This window comes from Balaenoptera acutorostrata, chromosome 2, assembly GCF_949987535.1.
Source record: "Balaenoptera acutorostrata chromosome 2, mBalAcu1.1, whole genome shotgun sequence".
NCBI lineage: Eukaryota > Metazoa > Chordata > Mammalia > Artiodactyla > Balaenopteridae > Balaenoptera > Balaenoptera acutorostrata.
This window is the reverse complement of record NC_080065.1, coordinates 170,369,909-170,394,058: the sequence shown is the minus strand read 5'-3', so window position 1 is coordinate 170,394,058 and position 24,150 is coordinate 170,369,909. Positions and strand designations below refer to the sequence as shown.

The 24,150-nt window shown below is 48.0% G+C and overlaps 1 protein-coding gene and 1 long non-coding RNA gene across 2 annotated transcripts in view; one reads left to right on the top strand and one right to left on the bottom strand.

The window, feature by feature from the left end:
* Window positions 1-279: 279 nt before the first annotated feature.
* Window positions 280-7,904, bottom strand: LOC130707222 (thimet oligopeptidase-like). Its single transcript, XM_057540445.1, is given in 13 exon segments — window positions 280-435; window positions 649-785; window positions 1,413-1,541; window positions 1,647-1,722; window positions 2,624-2,894; window positions 2,974-3,008; window positions 3,010-3,299; window positions 3,302-3,343; window positions 3,545-3,845; window positions 3,992-4,198; window positions 6,145-6,270; window positions 6,630-6,778; window positions 7,898-7,904. Coding segments are annotated over 13 exon segments (1,926 nt in total).
* A 6,130-nt stretch (window positions 7,905-14,034) lies between these two features.
* Window positions 14,035-24,150, top strand: part of LOC130707110 (uncharacterized) — a 37,529-nt gene continuing 27,413 nt past the window's right edge. The window contains exon 1 of the long non-coding RNA XR_009007116.1: window positions 14,035-14,393. This is a non-coding gene — a long non-coding RNA (uncharacterized LOC130707110). The remainder of the gene's footprint in view (window positions 14,394-24,150) is intronic.

Genomic DNA, 24,150 nt, shown 5'->3' with positions numbered 1-24,150 from the left:
TGGAAGGGACCGCAGGCAGAGACCAGGAGTGGAGTCTTTTTATTAATGGCTGCGTTTTCAAAGAACCATTTTGTAAGCAGGAAAGCTCCCCAGGAAGGGATTGCATTAGTGCAACAAGGGGGAGCCTTGACGCCAGACTCTCCAGACATGTCCAGGTGGAGACGTTTGGCCGAGGCCGGCCACCAGAGACTCAGGGGCTGGGAGGACACGTGGCCCCTCCCCCGCCCCGGTGGGGCGCCAAGCCACCGGGCACGCCTGGGTGGGCAAAACCCCGTGCCGTCAGCAGGCCGGCGGCTTGCAGCCCTCAACCTGCAGCCCTTTGCTCAGGAGGAAGGCATCCTGCGTGGGGTCGCAACCCAGGAAGAGCGTCACCATGCCCTTGGCATCCTCGGAGCCCCCTGGCCTCAGAATGCAGCTTCTGTAGTCCATGGCAACCTGCCGAGAGGGGGCGGGGCTGCAGGAGGGTGGAGCACCCCCTTCACTGAGGGTGTGGGTGTGGCCACCTCTGCTGTGACTCAACAAAGGGCAGGGGAGCAGGAGGTCCAGGGCAGGGCCCTCAGAGCCTGGCAGGTCCAGGCGGGCGGCATGAGCATCTAGGCCCAGGCCAAGGACCTCCGTGTTGGTCTGCGCGGCAGGCCGGCCTCTCACCTTGCCACTCAGGATGCCCTCCTGCTTGAAGCGTGTGTGGAACGTGTCCATGGAGTACACCTTGCTGCACAGGTAGCCATAGGACTGGGCGTCGTAGCTTCCTGCCAGGCGGCCGAAGGTTGCAGGCAGGTGGGTCCCTGGGACACGCGCGGAGAGGCTCCTGCCCGGCCCCCTGGCCGCTCCGTGCCCCTTCCCCAGAGCGGGGGCCTCAAAGCAGCCCTGTCTGAGTCCCCTGCCACTAGAGGGAGTATTGGCCCAACACTTCTGGAAAACGGGGACCTTGCGGGCAACTCGGTGGAGGGACACAGATCAATCTTTGCCGACTTTCTGCTGAAGCTCACGAGGGTTCACCCCTGAGCCTCTTACAAGGACAGCTGCCCAGGCTCCGAGGGATGAGTCAGGGCTCGCCCTCCAGCACGGGGAGAGCGCGGGTGAAAGCGCTCACGAGGGAGTGAACCGCGTGTCCGCACCGACACGCGCAGGCACACCTCGTCGACGCGTTCCGTCCGGGCTATGAAGCCCTCTCCTGCCTCTTGCAGGCTCTCCAGAAAGCACGTGCAGATACGCCCACCCCACCCTCGGACTCGGCGGGCCACAGCTGGAGGGACCAGCCCAGGAACCCAGGCAGGAAGAGGCCAGAGGTCACCGGGCCTCGGCCAGAGCCTGTCAGTCGGTCCCCTTTCACACACCACCAGAGGATCCTCTTGACCTGGGCAGTAGCTGCCAACCGACCGCCAAGGTGGGCTCGGTGAGCGCTTGGCTACGTTGCGTGGCTGGGCCCCCGAAGATCTCCTGGCAGAGGTGGGCATTCTCCTGCACCGGGTCCGCGGGCGTCTGCGTGTGCAGGGCCTGGTCCACATCTGGCAGGACGATCTGGCACAGGTTGAAGAGGCCTGGGGGGCGGGCGGAAGGAGACGGGGGGCTGGCACTGTGTCCAGGCTGCGCTTTCCAGCCGGGCGGTCCGGGCGCCCCCTTCCCTTCCCTCGGCCCGGCCGCACCTGGGTTGGCCTGCCGGGAGTTGATGAGCTTGTCCCACAGCCCCTGGGGGACGGCGTTGCCCGTGCCCCACCAAGACTGGCAGCAGCGCCAAGGCCTCACAGGGCGTGGCGCTCCCGGCCCCAGAGCCTTCCCTCTGGTTCTCATCACCGGCTGTCACCAGACTGGCAGGCAACGTGCCTTTCTTTTCGTTTGTCTGTTTTCCGTCCCTCAGCCACGCAAAGGTGTGAAGCCCTGACATTCGCTGCCACGTGGATGCACCCTGAGAACACGATGCTCAGCGAGAGAAGTCAGACACAGAAGGACACACAGGGTGTGACCCCACTGAGGGGAAACGTCCAGAACAGGTAGATCCACAGAGTCAGAGTGGGTTCCTGGTTGTCAGGGGCAGGGGAGGGGAGGGAATGGTAACTAAGGGCGTGAGGGACATTTCTGGGGTGAGGGAAATGTTCCAAAACAGGGCAGTAGTGACGGCTGCACAGCTCAGTAAGGTGTCCCCACGCGCTCCGGTGCAGCCTGTGAGAGCATCGCTCTCAGGACGAAGGGCTGACCGCAGGGAGACTGAACGAGCACTGGGTCCTGGGCCCAGACTCTCAGCTGGGGACCACCCCCGTGGGGAAGTCACTGGGACTTGCTGAGCCTCCACCGAGACTGGCAGCAGCACCAGGGCTTCAAAGGGCGCGGCGCTCCCGGCCCCAGAGCCTCCCCTCTGGGTCTCATCACCGCCTGTCACCAGACTCGCAGGCAACGTGCCTTTCTTGTCGTTTGTCTTTTTTGAAGGCAACTCTTGAATACATGTATTTAACATTCAGGGAACCAGTCCTGACTCCTTGACCTGGGGCTTCCAGCCTCCAGAATCTCGAGGACATCCACTTCCGTTGTTTACGCGCCCAGTGCGTGGGGTTTGATGATGGAAACTGACACTGAGGGCGTCGCCACGTGCGGGGTGACATCAGCGGAAGAATCCCGTGGCCAGGGCCTGCCGGAGGACCACGGGAGAGCCCGGGCCCTCCCCGCCCCCTGCCTGCAGCACCGCGCCCGCACCCTCCTGGGAGCGGAGCTGGTGCATCGCTTGCCAGAACTCATGGAAGTAGGTCTCTAGCTCATCATGCTGCAACAGGGAGGGCGGGTTGGGCATAGGCTTGGTGAAGTTGGCCACCATGGCCACGATGGTCATCTGGCGGCTCCCATCCTGCTGCAGGCAGCCCGGCTGCAGGCCAAAGCAGGCCATGTGCCCGGACCTCCCTTCCCTGGGGAGGGACGCGGGTGATGCCCCGCTTCCACAGAGGAGCCCCGGCCCATGGCCGACTGGTTCCCCCACGCATGCACCGAGGGTAGAGGTCCAGGTAGAACTTGCCGATGGATGACCTTGCCCGAGGCCGCGTCCTGGACCGTGTAGAGCCTCACATCTTCGTGACACATGTTGGCGCCCTTCTCCAGGTCGAAGGTCAGCCCCAGCAGCTCCTGGGAGATGCCCAGCCTCCCGCGCGTGACCACCTGCATGGGGAAGGACTCATTGAGCAGGTACTGGTCCTCGTGGTAGCGCGTGTCCTCCCCCTGGTTCATGTAGTAGCGCAGGTCCTAGACGTTGATGGGCCCGTCAAAGTGCAGGCCCCGCCTCTGGCACTCGGCCTTCTTTAGCTCCAGGATCACGGCCGCTCCTGCTCCCCGAGGGGCTTCAGCTTCTGGGCCAGCTCATCTGCGGGCGGAGGGGAGAGGCTTGGCTATGTCCCTGTGGCAGCCCCCCCAGCCGCCCCCCACCCCACGCCCCTCGAGGCAGAATGAAGGGTTGGAGAAGGCGACCCCCAAGGGCTGACACAGTGGGGTCTCAGGCAGCGCCACGTCCAGTGAAGGTCCGCCTGACCCCCGTCCCCACTGGGACTCGGGGAGGCGGGCTTACCTAGGAAAGTGTTCACCAGCTGGCTGGTCTTGGCCATGTTCATCTCCAGCACGGAGTCGGCACGCGTGCTGAACCCCAGCAGGCGGAACTTCTGAGCCTGCAGCCTCACCAGCTCCCCGAGGATCGCGCAGTTCTCCTGGAACCCAGAGACGGCCAGCGCTGGGGACCGTGGGCCACGCCCTCCCCACGGGCCCTGGGTCAGGTCTCTGCGGGCGGCCAGGGCTCTCAGGCCACTGGCGGGCACAGCCAATCCCCCTCCCTCCTCCTCCTGGCCCGGATTTCTAGACACTTTGGTGTTGTCCTAACACGTGGTCTTTATGAACACAGGTCCTTTTGGAACCAGAAACGGCATGACCCGTGATGAGCTCTAAGGCCAAGGGCAGGAAGAAATGCGGCCACGCTCTCCAGGAGCCACCCAGGGGCCTCCCCGGGCTCAACAATACAAACTCGGCTGCCGTGCAGACAGCAGCTCATGCCCACGGCGCCCGAACACCCAGCCCCTGGACGGCGAGAGGCCTGTTGCTGCAGGTGGCCCGGGGCTGGCTGGTGAGGCCCGGCCCCAGGCGTACGCCTCCTTCTCTGGGGCCACCTCTCCGGCTCTGCGGTGGGGTTCTCCTGGGAGCCCCCAGTCACCACAGGACCAACGTGGCCTGTCTGCAGCCCAAGAAGGTGGGGACACAAGACTGTCCCCCGTGCCCCCCGCATCACCCGCGAGGCCGAGCAAGCACCAGTGGTGTCTGCGGGGAAGATGAAGGGCTCGTGCACAGCCCCCATCTACTGAAGATGCTGAACGGGAGAAGCACAGGCTGCAGCCACACGCGGTATGGACCAAACGCAAGTGTCCTTGCAGGAACCGATGTCTGAATGTCAAGGCCGTAGCCGGCCCACAGTGAGAAGGCCCAGGCCCCATGCAAGGCACAGAGAGGGGATGGGGGGAACATCTGCGAATCTGAGCTCATCGGGCATCACCCCAGAGGGAGAGGGAGCGGGAGAGGGAGAGAGCCAGAAGGAGATACGGAGGGAGAGGGAGAGAGAGGCAGGTACAGATGTCTCTCCCTTCCCTGGGGGTTGTCTAGTGCAGCCAAGCCTGAAAACCACTGCATTTTGGGAGATGGGTCCTCGTTGAAAAGTTAAATAGTAGCTCATGGCATTATCGACACATATTTAAAAAGCCCCAAATGTTGGGGAGTCAGGGAAGGGAGCTGGCGGCTGCCTCGTAAAGGAGGAGAGATTGGGCGTCAGAGAAGTTGTCTGTGCAGCCCGCCGCCGCCGCCCAGGGCCCCGCAGACTTCATCTCCCAGCTGTGGTCCTGGGCTGGAAGGCAGCGGGGAGGTCAGGCCGTCCAAGCATCAGCGTTGACTTCAGGGCTGATCTAAAAGGGGCCTGGTGTTTGTTGAAGCAGAAAAAAGAGAAAGCAGTGGGGAGAGGATGGGAGGGAGAGGGAGCCCCCATCAGCCCTTCTCCCTGTCTCCCTGTCTGTGTCCCTGTCTCCCTCCCTCCCTCCCTCTACCTCCCTGCCTCTCCCTCTCCCTCCATCTCTCCCTCTGCCTCTCTCCCTCCCTCTCTCCCTGTCCCTCTTGCCCTGTCCCTCTCTCCCTCCCTCCATCCCTGTCTCTCTTTCCCTGTCCCTCTCTCCCTCTCTCCCTGTCCCTCTCTGCCTCCCTCTCTCCCTCCCTCCACCCCTGTCTCTCTTTCCCTGTCCCTCTCTCCCTCTCCCTCTCTCCCTCCCTCTCTCCCTCCCTCCACCCCTGTCCCTCTCTGCCTCCCTCCACCCCGTCCCTCTCTGCCTCCCTCTCTCCCTCCCTCCATCCCTGTCTCTCTTTCCCTGTCCCCCTCTCCCTCTCCCTCTGTCTCTCCCTCTCTGGGAGGGAGAGAGGGAGAGGGAGAGGGAGGGAGAGTGAGAAGGAGGGAAAGAGAGATAGAGGGAGGAAGGGAGAGATGTCTTTCCCTCCCTCCCTCTATCCCTCTCTCTCCCTCTCCCTCCACCTCCTTCCCTCTCCAGAGAGGGAAGGAGGTGGAGGGAGAGGGAGAGAGAGGGAGAGGGAGGGAGGGAGAGGGAAAGAGGTAGAGGCACAGCGGAACAAGGAAACAAGGACAGGGAAACAGGCACAGGGAGAGAGGGAGGGAGGGAGGGAGAGGGAGAGAGGAAAGGGAAGAGGGAGAGGAAACAGAGAGGAAACAGGGAGAGGAAACAGGGAGAGGAAAGAGGCAGAGGGAGAGAGGGAGAGGGAAGAGGGAGAGGCAGAGGGAGGAGGGAGAGGGAGAGCGAGAGGGAAGAGGGAGAGAGGGAGAGGAAAGAGAGATAGGGAGAGGGAGGGAGAGGGAGAGAGGGAGGGGGAGAGGGAGAGTCAGATGGAGAGAGAGAGGGAGAGGGAAAGAGGCAGAGGGAGAGCAGAACAGAGAAAGAGGGACAGGGAGAGAGGGAGGCAGAGAGGGAGGAGAGGAAGCAGGGAGAAAAGAGAGAAAGAACACACCATCTACATTTCTGTCAAATGACACCGGGGATCCTTACACAACCAGGAGAAAATAGCACAGGGAGGCTCTTTCTCAGCTGGAACGGGAACTGCAGACGGGGCCAAAGACCACCAGGCTGGCCACACATGTCCAGCCGCCGCTCCAGCCCCGTCAGCCATGAGTCCGATCACCAGGGCTCTGAGTGTCTGCTCCAGGGAGCTGGGGTTCACCTTCTCACCCGGGAGGCCGGGCCAAGACAGCAGCGCCCCGGGCTGGACACATAGGGGGCAAAGCATCCCCACAGGACAACTTACGCGAGCAGATTCAGCTGCCAGATTATAGAGGCCCGGGACCACCCTGTGGCCCGTGAAACCCAGGAGCCACGAGGGTCTTGCATCGTGATTCCTGTCCCTTGGACTGTCAAGTTTATGTAGGGAATCTTGGAAACAGTGGTAACAAGGCTGAATCGGAACGAGCTTTAGGCTATTATGGACACTCTTATGGAAGTGTGTGGGTTGCTAAAAACCCTCCCGGCTTCGCTCTTGTTGAACGTGAAGATCCCCGAGATGCAGCCGATGCTGTCCGAGAACTAGATGGGAGAACACTATGTGGCTGTCGAGTAAGAGTGGACCTGTCGAATGGGGAAAAGAGAAGTCGAAATCGTGACCGCCTCCTTCTTGGGGTCGTCGCCCTTGAGATGATTATCGTAGGAGGAGTCCTGCACCTCCCACACATCTCCGAGATGGAGAGCCTTCTCCGTCAGCCAGAGCAGGTCCCTTTCTAGATATAGGAGAAGAGAGAGATCACTGTCCCAGGAGAGAAATCACAAGCCGTCCCGATCTTTCTCTACGTCTCCTAGCCGATCTAGGCCAAATGAAAGGAAATAGAAGACCACTTTGCAAGAGGAGTGGTGTACAGGCAATAACTTCATTTGGCAAGAGTATGTACAGAAAATTCAAGTTTTGTTTGAGACTTGCGACGCTTGGTGCACTTTTTAAATGTTTTAGCTGTTCACATTTGTTTGTCTCTTGACCCAGTGACACATAAAGGTGTCAATCTCTCTGGTTTGAAATGGGTCATATGAGGCATGTAATGTGAAGAATTGTTACCTTACAATGTTCCCTTAAGCAAAATTGAATTTGCTTTGAATTTTTGGTCTTGCCTAGACTGATAATAAAACTCTAACTCCTGCCCACTTAAAGTGTGATGTTTACTATTATGGAAACAACACTGGCAAACATTGAAAAGGCTTTCTGTAGCTGGGATATGGTATGCAGCTGTAGTTAAGCAAGCAGTCTTCAAAAGGTGCTGTGAACACAAGCCAGCAGGTAAAAATGAAAGCCGCACCCTTACCCTAGATTAGAGGTTTAGAAATTCCACTAGTCTTCACACTGGACAAGAGGTTGTCCAGGGAGTTTAGAATCTAAGAAGTTTCAAGGAAGTTGGTTTACCTTTGAGTTAGGTCATAAGTCCCCTCTGTGATTGCTGTACATGAATACATAGCTCTTTGTAATATTTTTTGGAAATTTGAGATTATCAGGATACCAATGTCCTGCCAGATTAAGAGTATATTGTAGAGCTGAACTTTGAGTTACTGTGCAATTTTTTTTTCATGCTGTCATTTGTAATATGTTTTGTGAGAATCCTTGGGATTAAAGTTTGGGTTGCAAAAGAAAAAAAGAAAAGAAAAGAATCCGCCTGCCAATGCAGGGGACACAGGTTCAAGCCCTGGTCCGGGAAGATCCCAGGTGCCGCGGATCAACTAAACCCATGGGCCACAACTACTGAGCCTGCGCTCTAGATCCTGGGAGCCAGAACTAGTGAGCCCCCGTGCCACAACTACAGCAGCCCGCACGCAACGAAGACCCAATGCAGCCACACACAAAAAAAAGACGATACTGGCCATGTGATCAAGGGTAAAATCGTTTGTCATAAGTCCCGTTGATGGTGTGTATCCTTGATGTGACCTGAGGAGAATGGCATTTTTATCTCTGTCTGGATCTTCCACCCCAAACCCCATAACTCCAGACCAACCATAAGAAAAACATCAGAAAACAAACAGACAAACAAATTGAGGGACAAAATACCTGACCAGTCCTCCTCAAAACTTTCAAGGTATCAAAACCCAGGGATGTCTGAGAAATGTCACAGCCCAGAGGAGACTGGGACAGAAAAAGGATGTTAGGGGGAAACTAGGGAAATTCTAATCAACTGTAGACTTTAGTTAATAACAATGTATCCATCTTGGTTCCTCAGTTGGATAAACATGTCGTGTTGGAAATAGGGATACTGGGTCAGGGTCCACGGCACTCTGTACACTCTGTACAGATCTTTGCAACTTTTTTGTAACTCTAAGCTATTCTAAAATTAAGCGAGTACTGAACAGAGATAAGAATGTTATTTCCCTGATTTGAACATGCCTGAGTTTCTTTTCATGGTCACATTTTTGCTATCTGGATGTGTCTTGGAATCAGTAGCAAAGGAGAGTTGCCAGCCCCTGGGAAGATGTGGGTGGTTTGCAGGTGGCTTGCTCTGGAGCTGAAGACCACGGTGGGAAGTCTGCAGCCTCGGGCTGCACTTAGAACCATGGGAGGGGATGGGCCAGCTCAGTTCGGGATGGAACCTATAAATAAAACTTTTTTCTTTTCCATTATGGCTTATCACAGGATATTGAATATAGTTCCCTGTGCTAGACAGTAGGACGTTGTAGTTTATCCATCCTATATTTAATAGTCTGCATCTGCTAACCCCAAACTCCCAATCCAACCCTCCCTCACTGTTTCTCCCCCTTGGCAACCACAAGTCTGTTCTCTATGTCTGTGAGTCTGTTTTTGTTTCCTAGACGAGTTCGTTTGTGTCGTATTTTAGATTTCACATATAAGTGAGATCATATGATATTTGTCTTTCTCTTCTGACTTACTTCACTTAGTATGATAATCTCTAGGTCCATCCACGTTGCTGCAAATAGCATTATTTCATTCTTTTTATGGCTGAATAATATTCCATTGTATATATGTACCACATCTTCTTTATCCATTCATTCATCAGTGGACATGTAGGTAGCTTGCATGTCTTGGCTATTGTAAATAGTGCTGCAATGAACATTGGGGTGCATGTATCTTTTCTTTCTTTCTTTCTTCTTTCTTCCTTTCTTCCTTTCTTCCTTTCTTTCTCTCTCTCTTTCTTTCTTTCTCTCTTTCTCGTTCTCTCTTTCTTTCTTTCTTTTTTCTTTCTTTCTTCTTTTAGTGTCACACGGCATGTGAGATCTTAGTTCCCTGACCAGAGATGGAACCCATGCCCCCTGCACTGGAAGCACGGAGTCTTAACCACTGGACCACCAGGGAAATCCCAGGGGTGTATGTATAGTTTTGAAGTAGAGTTTTCTCCGGATCTATGCCCAGGAGTGGAATTGCGGGACCCTATGGCAGCTGAATCTGTTCCTGCACGTCTCACATCAACCACCTGCACTCCAATCCTTGCTCTCAACGTCATCTTCGGGGAACCCAACCTGCAACAGGGACCTTGACAAGAAGAAATGGCTCAGGGAAAAGCTACCTGCACAGGGAGGAGATAGAGGCCATCGCCCCTGGGGTGCGGCGGGGAGAGTGGGCACAGAGATTTGTCATTTCACCCCCTATACTCATCTCAGCCCTCCTGGCTGCCCCACTCTAGGTCACCTCGGGATACAGGGGTGACCCGGTTAGAGTCCCTGCCTGTGCAGGAAGCTGGGGGCACCAGCGGGTCTGAATCATATTAGTGCAGGGCCTCCCCCGCGGCACTGGGGTTATTCGGGGCGGGTCATCCTCTGCTGAGGGCCCCTCCTGGGCACTGTGTGGGGTTTAGCAGCATCCCTGGCCGCACCCATTTGATTCCAGGGGCCCCTCCCCCCCAGTTGTGACAACCACAGATTTTCCCCACACATCACGGAAGAACTGGGTGAGGCGGCGGCAGGATGGCCCTGGGCGAGGACAGTTGTGTTGAAGCAACCAGCCTGGCCCAGGGCAAGGTCTGCCCCAATCCTGTCAGCGTCTGCACTTAGAACTGCCCCTTTCCTCTCCCACCTCCCCTGCCCTGCAGTGGTCTCCGAGACCCCTCTCTCATCCCCATGTCATAAGTCACACCTTCTCAGTTTACTGCCCTCGCTAGAACGTGAGCTCTTTGAGGACAGGGATGCGGTTATGTCCCCAGCACCTAGAAGAGTGTCTGCTGTGCAGTAGATGCTTCCTAAATACTTTCTGAATAAAGGAGTTGAATAAAGGGATGAGTGGATGAATGAATGAAGGTTACAATGGAAGGAGGGGGGAGATGCCCTTTCTAGCTCTCGGGGGTTGGGAGATCAAGTGAAAGATCCGTCCTAAATAGGCTGACCAGCCTTCTGGGGTTCCCCGCGACTGAGGGTTTCCCCAGAGTTCCAGCGCTCAAACCTGAGCGGTCCTGGGCAAACTGGGGGCGGGTGTTGGTCACCCTATCTAAACACAGTAACAATTCCAGCTGCAGTAGCAATGGCCAATGACCTCTACGGTCTTATCGACCATGCACAGTTCTTTACCTGGCGGGGAAGGGTGGGCCGGGATTGGAATTCTGGCGATCCAGGGCGGGTGAGGGCACACCCGGGCTTGTGTAGGGGAGTCCAGGAAGGTTCTGGAGGAAGTGACAGTGACACAGGAGGGAGGGAGGAGTCGAAGGAAGAACGTCCCACATGACAACGTGTGCCAATGGCCCTGGGCCCAAGGTCACACCTGACCAGGGCTTGCTTATTTTTTTCTAATTTACTTTTTCCCACATGGATATGCAATTGTCCTAATGCCATTTATTGAAAACTCCTTAATTTCCCCACTTTCTGTCATAGCAAGTTCTCATATATCTGTTTCCGGACCTTTATTCTATATCATAGAGCTATACGTCCCATCCTTGCACCACTAGGGCTGTTTCATCACTATAAGTTTATTTTTTATTCATTTATTTTTTTTGGCCGTGCCGTGCGGCATGTGGGATCTTATTTCCCTGACCAGGGATCGAACTCGCGCCCCCAGCAGTGGAAGCTCGGAGTCTTAATCACTGGACCTCCAGGGAAGTCCCCAGGGCTTGCTTTGACATCCATCGAATGGTGGCAGGTGGGCGCGGGGAGCAGCTGTCTGTGAGCCATCCTGTGTAGAAATGCAGGGTGGAGGGGAGGACAGATGGAGCGGGAGGGGAAGAAGCAGAGGAGGGAGGGAGGGAGGGAGGGAGGGCAGGCGAGAGACAGAGAGTTTCCGGAGACTACAGCTCTGGCCGTGTCCTAGGGCATGAAAGCTGAAAATAGCTCCTAGTGCCGGGAGCCTTGGAGCCGGAGCCTGGGAGCCAGGGTGACTGGCTCTCCTCCCTGGTGTGTGTGTGTTGGGTGGGGGGTGGGGGGGGTGGCTCTGGGCTTCTCAGGCTGGGAATGGGGTGCACAGAGCAGGGACGGAGCAGGGACCCTTCTCTCTGGGACCTCGTGGGCCATCCTCAGCTCACAAAGCTGAGCCACTCCTGCCCTACGAGTGGGGGGCTTCTCCTCCCTGTCCCCTGGATCACACCCCCTCACACACAACTTCCCCGTGTGTGTTCCCAGCAACCAAGAGAGTCTGTTTTTAAAAGATTTGGGGGAGGGGGGTAAACATACAAACAAGAGCAGAATGGATACTTTTTCAGAATGTGAATGGCTCTGTGTAAGCCCACCCCCAGGGTAACCACAGTCCTGACCTCTAACACCCTTGACGAGTCAGCCTTGGTCTGGGCTTGCGGACCCACGGAAGCTTCCTCATCCCCTCCTTCAGATCCCGTCGCTCCCTCGGCGTCTTTGTGAGAAGCACCCGGGGAAGTGGGACTGCTAGGCTGTACTGCTGCTAGAACTCCACCTGGGCTCCACCAGGCTCCAGCCCCCCGCCCTGTGCGCCTCTCTGACCCTGAGGCACCTCAGCTGGTAGGAGCCGCATCCCCTTCCCTCCCGGGACTTGGGACACTTAAGGCAGACACCGAAAGGACAAGCCTTTGGCTCCCTGGCTGGCAAAGAGCAGCTACTCAATTGTCATAAGTGTCCGTATCAGTGAGGGTTCTCCAGACAAACAGAATCCATAGGGTGTGTGTGTGTATATACACACACACGCACATATGTACACGCATACAAAAATAGACAGCTGTGTATATATGCCGTATGCATACACACATAGACACATATAGTATATACAATACACACATACATATATACACACATATAAAATGCATAGTTTCTATATATACAGTATGTATACACACATATACACATAATAGATACAATACACACCGACCTATACACTATACATACACACATATAAAATGCATAGTTTGTATATATACAGTATGTATACACACATATACACATAATAGATACAATACACACCGACCTATACACTATACATACACACATATAAAATGCATAGTTGGTATATATACAGTATGTATACACACATATACACATAATATATACAATACACAAAGACATATACACTATACATACACACATATAAAATGAATAGTTTGTATATATATAGTATGTACATATACGTATAACACATGCAATATACACACTTAGGTACATATATATCATACATATATACACACATACAAAGATATTTAGGTGTGTATATAGACAGTATACATACATACACATATAATATATGCAATACATACACGTACATACATATAGACACACATATACACCTACATATGAAAGCATATAGCGTAGAAATATATAGGTACTGTATATATAAATTCATCGTATATATACATACATATATCATATATATAAGATATAGACACATACATATATACAATGTATACACACACATACATGCCTATATGTAAATATGCACATGTACATACACATACATATAAATACATACGCAAGTGTGTATATAATAGTATATACAGATATACATATAATACCTAGAAACATATACAGATACAGGTATACAACATATATACACACCTATATATAAATATACACTGTATACATACATACATACAGTGTACATATACTGTATATATACACACCCATATATCAATATATGGGTGTGTGTATATATACAGCATGTTCACATTTATAATATGTATACTATATATATACACATACATACATGTATACAATATATACACACAAATATATAGGCTTGTATGTATACTGTATATAGTACTTACACATATACTACAAACGCACGCACATATAAACATGTGTATACATATATATAATATCTATACACACATATACAAATTAATAGGCTTGTATATATTCAGTATTTTTGCATATATAGTTTTGTTTTAAGGAGTTGACTCATGTGACCATGAGGCAGGCAAGTCAGGGCAGGACTCTGGGCTGGAGACACAGGCAAGAGCTGATGTCCCAAGGCCATTGGAGGAACAGTTCCCTCTTTCTACAGAACCTCATTTTTCTCTCCAGTCCTTCAACTGATGGATGAGGCCCACCCACGCCGCGGCATTGACAATCTCCTTTACTCAAAGTGGACCAATTTCAGTGTTCATCTGTTCTGAAAAATACCTTCCTGGTCACATCTGGAATAATGTTTGTGGTTGCCGGGGCCCCACGCAGTGCACACGTGAGATTAACCATCCCCGTGGCGATGATGACACTTTATTTTCTCCCTTGACCATTGTCACTACTATTCCAATTAAAATGGCAGCGCCATGAGGGCAGGGCATTTCCTTTTTTGCCAGTACTGAGCGTCCAGGGTCTGGTGCCTAGCATAGGCTAAATACATGGCATTTTTGTGAACAGAAGCCGGGATTCCGGCTGTCATATTTAATGAGGAATTATAGTCTTATTATTGGGGGCGGGGGGGGAGGTGTCACGGTACATCAAGGGCGGGAGTCGAACCCGCCACCCCAGGCCCCGAGGTGTCTCCCCGGGTCCCCACTTCGGGCCGGTGGGGGTGGCCGGGGACAGCCGAAGACGTGCGTGCGTGCGTGGGAGGGGGCGTGTCCACGGGGTGGGCGGTGCTCGCCACGAGTGAGTGGTTCAGCCCGGCCCCGGCTCATTGTGCTCCCCTCACACCGGCCGGAGTTGGCAGCAGCGCTGGAGGCCCCGGACCGGTGACCACAAAGAGGGAGCCGGGGGCCGGACGGGAGCGCGGCGGCGGCGGCGGCGGCGGCGGCGGCGGCGGCGGCGGCGGCGGCGCCGGCTGAGCCCAGGCCAGGCCCCTCCCCTCAGCCGCCCGCCCGCCTGCCCCGCCCCCGCCGGCGGCGCCCCGCCCCTCCCCTAACCGCCAGACTAGCCTGGTGGGGGGGGGCCGCGCGCGAAGACATGGGGGAGAAGTTGGAGCTGAGGCTGGAGTCGCCCGTGGGGGCCGAGCCCGCCGTCTACCCGTGGCCGCTGCCGGTCTACGTGAGTGCCGCCCGCCCCCTCTTCCCGGACCCCCGCCCCTCTTCCCCCACGGCGCGCGCTGAGCCCACCGAGAAACGGAGCGACTCGAGTCGCCAGACCCTCTTTGGAGCCCCCCTTCCCGCCCCGCCGTGGTTCTCCGCGGCCGTTCCAGCCCCCGCGCGCAGGGTGGGCAGAGGGGAGCCGGGGCCGGCCGGGGGTGCAGACTCGGCCGCGGGGACCCCGTGCTTCCGAGGGGCGCCCGAGCCGGGCTGCCGTTGGCTCTGTAGGGCTGGGGAACCCGGTCCTCCCGGGCCTGGACTGCCGGCGGGCTTGCCCTTCCGTACTTCATGATCTGACACGTCGGGTTTCTTTTTCCTGACCAGCTTTACCAGACTTTACCTGACCAGCTTTACCAGCGTCCCCTGATAATGTGTTAGATATTCAAGTTTTAGGGCCCGGTCCCAGCCCTATGGAATCAGCAACTCTGGTGGGGCTCAGTGATCTCTGTTATAACAGGCCCTCCAGATGATTTTTATTCACCTTAAAGTTTGAAAGTATCTGCATTGTCAGCTGGCCAAAACGTCCACCAGCAGTTGAAGGGGAGTGGCGCCTGGAAAAGATAGGGACTGGCCAAGGCAAGTACAGGAGCATTTGCCGTGGTAGTAATGGAGAATGCCTTTTCTCCACTGGTTGGCACAGACTAGTATCTGGGAGCAGTGGCAGCGTTATTTAGGATGCTTTACATTTCAGTGTAGAGTGACCGCTGTCCTGGTTTGCCAGGGACTTCCCCTGTGTGAGCACTTAAAATCTCATCCTGGCAAACCCCTTAGCCCTGGGTTTGAAAAATTTAGGGAATAACATGAAATTTAGGGGAAACATGATGTAGGTTTTGGGCAAGTCACAAGTGCTAATTAAAGCTAAGCAAGTATGGACAACATCTAGCCTTCTTTACCCCTTTACGGGGAGGTAAATCTGATTGGGTGAAAGGACTTCTTGTTAAGAGATCTTTGTAGAAACATCCCCTTCTGCTTAGTCCGCTGGTTCTCAGTTCTGGCTAGACATTGGCATCGTCTGAGGAGATTTAAAATGATTTTATTGGTCTAGGATGACCAACCGTCGGTGTGAGGGTTTTTAAAAAGTGCTTCAGATGATTCTAATGTGCAGCCAAATTTAGGTGCCACTGCTTAAGCTTTTGAACCGCTGCTACATATTTTCACCTCATCTTCCTATGAGAACATCCAACTGTAGTTGAGGTTTGTTATTTTTCTTTTTCTTTTTTTCACTGTCTTATTATAAGATTTACTGTCTTAAATAAGAATTGAATGTACAGAGAATCCTGCTAGTCCATCTGGTGTAGCTGGATACCCAGAATAATATCGTTAAGATATGTACCATTTAAGTATTGTGACTGGCCTTTTAAAAATTAACATATACATTAAATTAGTATTGATAGTATAGATCTCTTTCGAAGTTGTCATGTTGGGGAGCTATACCTCTAATCTGCTGCCATTGCTAAATATCTGGACACCTCTTTATTAGGAATTGCTTTTAAAACTCTTTAGGGATTAAAACCAAGATTGCTGTATTATTTGTACTGGGACCACAAAAACCTCACAAAGTTCCCCCGCTGTACCTTCTACCCCCATCTCTAACCCTTGGCAACTTCTAATCGGTTCTCCATCTCCACAGTTTTGTTGTTTTAAGAATAATATGTAAACATAATCATGAATTACTTCATCTTCGGAGATTGGCTTTTTAAAATTTTTCCCTCGGCATCATTCCCTTGAAGTTCATTTCAATTTTTGCATATGTTAATAATTTGTTCCTTGTTGTTGCTCGGTAGTATTCTATCATAAGATTTTATCACAGTTTGTTTCAACATTCACCCATTGAAAGACATTTGGGTAGTTGCCAGTTTTGGGCTATTATAAATAAAACTGCTATGAACATTTATGTGTAAGTTTCTGTGGGAACTTCGTTAAGTTTTTGTTTCCTTTGGATAAATGCTCAAGAGTACAATTACTGCATTGTAGGGTGAATCTACTTTTAGGACTAAAAGAGACTGTCAAGCTGTTTCTCAGAGTGGCTAAACCATTTTATTTTCCCGCCAGTGATGTGATATAATTCTTCTACGTACTCGCCAGCATTTGATGTTGTCACTATACTTTAATTTTAGTTATTCTCTGATATCTCATTATGGTCTTAATTTGCATTTCCCTAATGGCTAACGATGTTGAACATCTTTTCATGTGCTTCTTTGCCATGTGTATATTCTCTTCCATGAAATGTCTGTTCCTGTCTTCTGCTTATTTTCTAGTTGGATTTTTTAAAGTTGTTTGGAGAGTTCTTTGTATATTATAGATACAAGTCATTTGTCTCATCTGGGATTTTCAAATATGTTTTCCCACTGTGTAATTTGAGTTTTCATCCACTTAAAAGGATCTTCTATGAAGCATTTTTAACTCGTTTTGATGAGATCCAATTTATCAGTTTTTGCTTTTATTGATCATAGTTTCGGTGTCAAGTCTAAGAATTATCCACCTAGTTGTAGATGCCAATGATTTTCTCCTATTTTTTTTTTCCTAAAAATGTCCTGCTTTTACATTTAAGATTATGATCCACTTTGATTTAATTTTTGTGTAAGGTGTGTAAGGTTTAGGTTAAGGTTCATTTGTTGTTTGTTTGTTTTTGTCGAGGGATGTCCAACTGTTTCAGTACCATTTTTTGAAAAGTCTATTCTTCCTTGATAGCTTTTGCACTGCTGTCAAAAACAAGTTAAATGTATTTATGTCAGTCTCTTTCTGGGTTCTCTGTTCCATTCCATTGATCTATGTATCTAGCCTCCATCATTACTGCAAAATCTTGAAATTGGGTAGATTAATTCCTCCCATTTTAATCTTCCTTTACAAATTGTTTTAGCTATTCTTCAGCCTCTTCTTACCATATAAATCTTAGAAGAAGCTTGTCTATATCCACAAAAACCTTGAGGGCATTTTAAGAGTAATTGTGTTAAGCCTCTTAACTTGGGGAGAATTGACATCTTTATTACGTTGTGTTTACTGATCCATGAACAAGGTATGTCTCCCTATTTGTTCGGGACTTTTAAAATTTTCTTCATCAGCATTTTGTAATTTTCGGTATAGAGGTCCTATAAATGTCTTATTGGGCTTATATTTAAGTATTTATTTAGGTCAGTTGTAAATGGCGTCACATATTTTTATTTAAGCTTCTACACATTTGTTATATATAATTTGATAAAATTGTGTTGATCTTGTACTCTAAAACATTTACAAACTAATATTATTTCTCAAGCTTTTTGTGGATTCCTTGGTATTGTCTCCATTTAGATTATCATCTCATCTTCAGATGTAGACAGTTTTACTTTTCCCTATTCAATATAATAGGATATATTACTATTCAACATTCAGTAGGATATATTCCTTCCTATTCAACATAGTAGGAATAGTCCTTTTATCTTTTAAATAAACTTTTTAAAAACTTAAATTTTAAATTTATGTATTTCTTTATTTTTGCTTTATTTTCTTACTAGAACCTCCAGTAATATATTTAATAAAAGTGGTGAGAGCAGATATCGGTGCCTTGTTTCTGATCTTACAGAGAAAGCATTCAGTCTTTCACAGTTAGATATAATGTCGGTATAGGTTGTTTGTAGATCATCTTTATGAGTTTCAGTATGTTCCTTTTCTATTCCTAGTTTGCTTGGAGTTTTCTTTCTTCTTTTTTTAAAATCATGAATGGGATTGGATTTTGTCAAATGCTTTCTCTGCATTAATGGATAGGATTACATGACTTTTCCCCCTTAATCTATTGGATATGGTGGATTACATTGTTTGATTTTCAAATATTTAACCAACTTTGCGTAACTGGAATAAAAACCACTTGGTCATGGTATATTATTCTTTTTATATATTTCTGGATTTAATTTGCTAATATTTGGCTGATGATTTTTACAGGCAATTTCATAAAAAATATTGGTCTGTAGTTTTCTTCTTTCTATACTATCCCTGTCTGGTTTTGGTATCAAGGTAATACTGGCTTCATAAAATTAATTAGGAACTGTTCCCTCTACTTCTATTTCTTATCAAGTCATGTAAAATTGGTGTTAATTCTTTAAGTCTTGGGTAAAAGTGAAACATCTAAGCCTGAATATTTCTTTTGGGAGTTTTTAAATGAAAAGTCAGTGTTTCTAATGGTTACAGGAAAATTGAGATTATCTATTTCATCTTGGCTGAGTTTTGGTAGTTTTGGGTGTAGAAGCATGGGTCCATTTCATCTACATTTTTGAATTTATAGTGTAGACTTGTTCGTAATAACTTGTCCCTTATTAACCTGCAGGATATGTCATGGTATCCCTGGTTGCATTTCTGATATCTGTGATTTGTGCCATCTCTCTTTTTATCTTGATCAGTCTTGCTATATCTTTATTGATTAGATTGTTTATTTCAAAGAACCAGCCTTTTGTTTCATTGATTTTTTTCCCCCCTATTTTCCTGTTTTCAGTTTCATGGATTTTTGTTTCATCTTTATTATTTCCTTCTTTCTGCTTGTTTATAGTGTTTTTTCCTCTTCCGTTTTTACTATTTTAATATAGAAAATTAGATTATTGCTTTGTAATATTTACTTTCCCAATTTAGTGCTATAAACTTCCTTTTCACTTCATTCCACAAACTTTGATCTGTTACAGCTCCATTTTCTTTTATTCTATGCATTTAAAATTTTTTCCTTGACTTTTTACTCATGAGTTATTTGGAATTGTGATGTTTAGTTTTCATGTGATTGAAGAATTTCCTGTTGTCTTTCTATTATTCATTTCTCGTCTGATTCCATTATGGCTGGAGAACATACTCTCTATGATTTTAATTCTTTTAAATCTGCTAATGTTTTTTTATCGCCCAGTATATGGTATATGAGTGAATGTTCCATGGACACTTGAATATGTATTCTGCTTTTATTGCGTGTGTTCTTTAAATGTCAGTTCTATGCTGTTGACTGATGATGTTTTCAGTTCTTCCATATCCTTGCTGATTTTTCTCTCTGGTAGTTCTATAAATTGCTGTGATGAAGTCTCAAATAATAATTGTGGATTTAAAAGTTTCTCCTTTTACCTTTTTCAGTGTTTGCTTCATGTGTTTTGAAGTTCTGTTGTTTGGTGCGCACACATTTAGTATCACTAGGTCATCTAGGTGGATTATTCCTGTTATCTTTATGTAATGACCCTCTTTGCCCCTAATAATTTCCTTTGCTCTGAAATCTACTTTATCTGGTATTAATATAGCCATTCCTGCTTTTTCTGATTAATGTTCATATGATATATCTTTTTCATCCTTTTACTTTGAACTACCTATATCATGATGTTTAAAGTAAGCTTCTTATAGACAGTATATAGTTGGATCATGCTTGTGATTTTTTCATCTACTCTTCCAATCTCGGTCTTTGACTTGGTTATTTAGATCATTTACAGTTAATGTAATTATTGCTATGTTAAAGATTAGATCTACCATTTTATTTTTTGTTTTGTCTTTTACCTTAGTTTCTCACTCCTGTGTTTCTCTTATTTTGTCTTCTTGTGGGTTACTTAAACATTTTTTAATAAGTCCATTTTAATCTAATTTACTTATAATCATTTGTGTATACTGTTTGTATAGTTTTCTTAGTGGTTGCTTTTGGCATTACACTATACATATGTAACTTATCATAGCCTACTGGAATCAGTGTTTTATTATTTCAAGTGAAGTTTCAAAATGTTACTTCCATTTAGGTCTCTTAGTATTCCCCAGTTTTAAAGTATGATTTTCTGTAGTATTTCCTTTAGATACATTGAGAACCACATCAGATGGTGTCATAATTTTTGCTTTGACCATCATATAGAATTTAAGAAACTCATGAGGCTAATGATAGTCTCTTATATTTACCCCATTTGTTTTCACCCATTCCATTGTTCCCCTTTTCTTTCTGAAGTTCCCAGTCTTCTGTTATTGTTTTTTTATGTTTTCATAACAGTAGGTGATATCTGGGCTTTCCAGTGCCATTGGATATGCGTTTCAGGAAACACTGAGCCTGGCTCACTTAATGCTGCTGAGTTGGAGGGTTTGTATATGTTGGGCCTGTTGGCACAGCAGATGCTAGCAGATTAGACTAATGTTGATGGGACTAGTGCCCCAGGAGGATGCATTCCCATTCAGGCTATGCTGCTGCTACAGTAGATCAAATCCCCCTCTACCCCAGGTGTGGGGCAGTGAGCTGCTGCTGTCACTGCTTCTTTATTAGGCTGCTTTTGCCTCAGGTGTGTGGTGGGATCCCTTGGAAGCTGCTGCTGCTGTCAATCACAAGGTTAAATTCATTTTAGAAATACTTAAGTATAAATATATAGCCTGGCTCTTGTAGGACCTCTGTATTTGTTTTTTATTGCTTTCATATGAATTACCACAAATTGAGTGACTCAAAACAACCGAAATTTATTACCTTACAAGTCTGACATTGGTCTCAATTGAGTCAAGTAAAAGTGTTGGCAGGATCGACAGATGAATGGATAAAGATGTGGCACATATATACAATGGGATATTAGTCAGCCGGAAATGAAATTGAGTTATTTGTAGTGAGGTGGATTGACCTAGAGACTGTCATACAGAGTGAAGTAAGTCAGAAAGAGAAAAACAAATACCGTATGCTAGCACATATCTATGGAATCTAAAAAAAAAGAAAAAACGGTTATGAAGAACCTAGGGGCAGGACAGGAATAAAGACTCAGCCATAGAGAATGGACTTGAGGACACAGGGAGGGGGAAGGGTAATCTGGGATGAAGTGAGAGAGTGGCATGGACATATATACACTACCAAATGTAAAATAGATAGCTAGTGGGAAGCAGCCACAAAGCACAGGGAGATCAGCCCTGTGCTTTGTGTCCACCTAGAGGGGTGGGTTAGGGAAGGGAGGGTGGTAGGGAGACGCAAGAGGGAGGAGATATGGGGATATATGAATATGTATAGCTGATTCACTTTGTTATGAAGCAGAAAGTAACACACCATTGTAAAGCAATTATACTCCAATAAAGATGGTTAAAAAAAAAAAAAAAGTGTTGGCAGAGCTACATTCTTTTCTGGAGGCTCTTAGGGGTGTTTCTGTTCCCTGGACTTTATCAGCTTCCAGCGGTCACTTGTAGTCCTTGACTCAGAGTCCCCTTTCTCCACCTACAAAACCCAACATGTTGCATCTCTCTGATTCTGCTTCTATTAGGACATCTCTCTCTTTCTCTTTCTACAGTTGGGAATGGTTTTCTGCTTTTACGGACTCATGCAATTAGATTTGTTCCATGAGGTAATCCAGGATAATCTTTCTCTCTCAAGGTCTATAACTTCAGTCATATCTGCAAAGTCCTCTTTACCATGTAAGGTAACACATTAATAGGTTCTAGGGATTAGGGTGAGGGCATTTTTAGGAGCCATTATGCTGCCTACCACACCCTTAACAAGTGACCTTGAGAAAATTACTGAGATTTTTAAAGCCTTACTTTCCTCAAACATAAAATGGAAAGAAAGATATCTAGTTAATATCATGAAAGTGAAACAGTATATATGAAGTCAACTAATTCAGAAAGTAAGATTTCTTCTTTTTCTTTATGATTTACATGATTCTCAGAGTTCAGGTACTTGAAGAGTTACTTTTTTTTTTAAACAGAACTAAGGAATTTCAGGGTTCAGGTGCTGTAAGATTGTCTGAATTATCTGAGTAACAATTAGCTAAGCACAGGTGTAAAGCATTTGATTTACTCCCTGGTGTTCTTTATCTTCTCATCCCACTAAATCCATATCCCTTGTCTAGCTCCAGCCAGTAGAGTCAGAGCTTGTTTTACTGTTAAACTAAAGTTCAATTTAAATTCTCTCTACATCTCCAGATTCTCAGCCCTGGTTGCATATTACAATCCCCTGGGAAGATTTCAAAAACTACTGATGCCACATTTCTACCTATCATGGATATTTGAGGAGGGACCTGGCATGAAATGCTCTATCTTATGGTTTGTGGAGCCAAATCATAGTCTACACTGAGCCAAATCATTTGTGATATCACCTGTAAAAAGGAGTTTATCTGTGGTGACTAATGCTCTTCCTTTGTCAGTATGCTTGATTTGTCCCTCTTTGGGGGAAAAAAAGAGGGGGAAAAAAACCCCAGCAGTTTGGCTCCCTGAATTACAACCTGATGCTGTGGAATTAGTGTTGGCTCAGAGCGCACATCTTCGGATACCCATTCTCTCTCCTGCTCCCTTGCGTGAACTTATATCCTTGGGCAGTTTCTCATCCACCACCCTCTTTTGCTTCTAATCTTAGCAAGTAAAGTCTCCACTTAATGAAACAGCATTTCATGAGACTTGCTGGGAGCATAGGTCTGTTCCAGACCTATCATATGTTAGCTAAAGCAGATATAAGTGATGTGTTTTTGGCATTCATCCTTGTGGGTTGGAGAGAGAAGACAGCATTTTATCCTTTTAGGTGTCATCTGACTGGGCAAATGGGCTCTTTCCCTCTGCTGCCTACCATGTCAAAAACTGAGGGTGTTACCTCTAGAAGGTATCTTCTAGGTATCAAAATAGTTCAGATAAGTCAAATTTCTCAGTAAAAGATGGCAAAACTATGGCTTAGGTGGTTAATTTTACATGTCAATTTGTCTGGGCCACCATGCCCAGTTATTTGGTGAAATATTTTTCTGGATATTTCTGTGATGGTGTTTTTGTGTTTTTAAAAATTTTGATTTTTATTTATTGATTTATGCTTTTGGCTGCGTTGGGTCTTTGTTGCTGCACGTGGGCTTTCTCTATTTGCAGCAAGCGAGGGCTACTCTTTGTTGCGGTGTGCGGGCTTCTCATTGCGGTGGCTTCTCTTGTTGCGGAGCATGGGCTCTAGGTGCACGGGCTCACTAGTTGTGGTGCACGGGCTTAGTTGCTCCACGGCATGTGGAATCTTCCCAGACCAGGGCTCGAACCCATGTCCCCTGTATTAGCAGGCAGACTCTCAACCACTGCGCTACCAGGGAAGCCCAGGTTACTTTTGAACTGCAATCCCCACACTTGTAAAATGACATGAAAAACCACTCTTTCTGTGGGTTCTTAGAATTAATTAAGCAGGTTATGTGTGTAAAGTATCTTGGCACTTGAATGAGTTGTCAGAACCAAGGGCTGCTGGAGACGATGCTTATGCCCTAGGTCATCTCCCCTTCTACTGGGCGGCAAGTAAACACAAGCACAGTAGTCAGTGCTCTGGAAGAAGTGAGTTCTGGTGCTGCAGAGCACAGAATCTTTGTTTTTTTAATTTAATTTTTTTTTATATTGGAGTATACTTGATTTACAATATTGTGTTAGTTTTACGTGTACAGCACAGTTATTCAGTTATACATGTATCCATTCTTTTTCAGATTCTTTTCCCGTGCAGGTTATTGCAGGATATGGAGTAGAGTTCCCTGTGCTATGCATTAGGTCCTTGTTGATTACCTATTTTATATATAGTCGTGTGTATATGTTAATCCCAAACTCCTAATTTATCCCTCCCCCCCCCTTCCCCTTTGCAGAGCACAGAATCTTGGAAGGGAGAGTTCAGACTTCTTGGAGGAGGTGCTATCCTTTCTCAGGATATATAGAAGCTCCTGGGGGTGGCAGGAGGGAGCAGTGTGTGTCAAAGTTTGAGAAATATAAGAAAATATGGCAAAACTAAGGTACACGAGTGGAACTCAGGTTTTGGGAAAGAAATGAGAGTTGATACTGGAAACCTA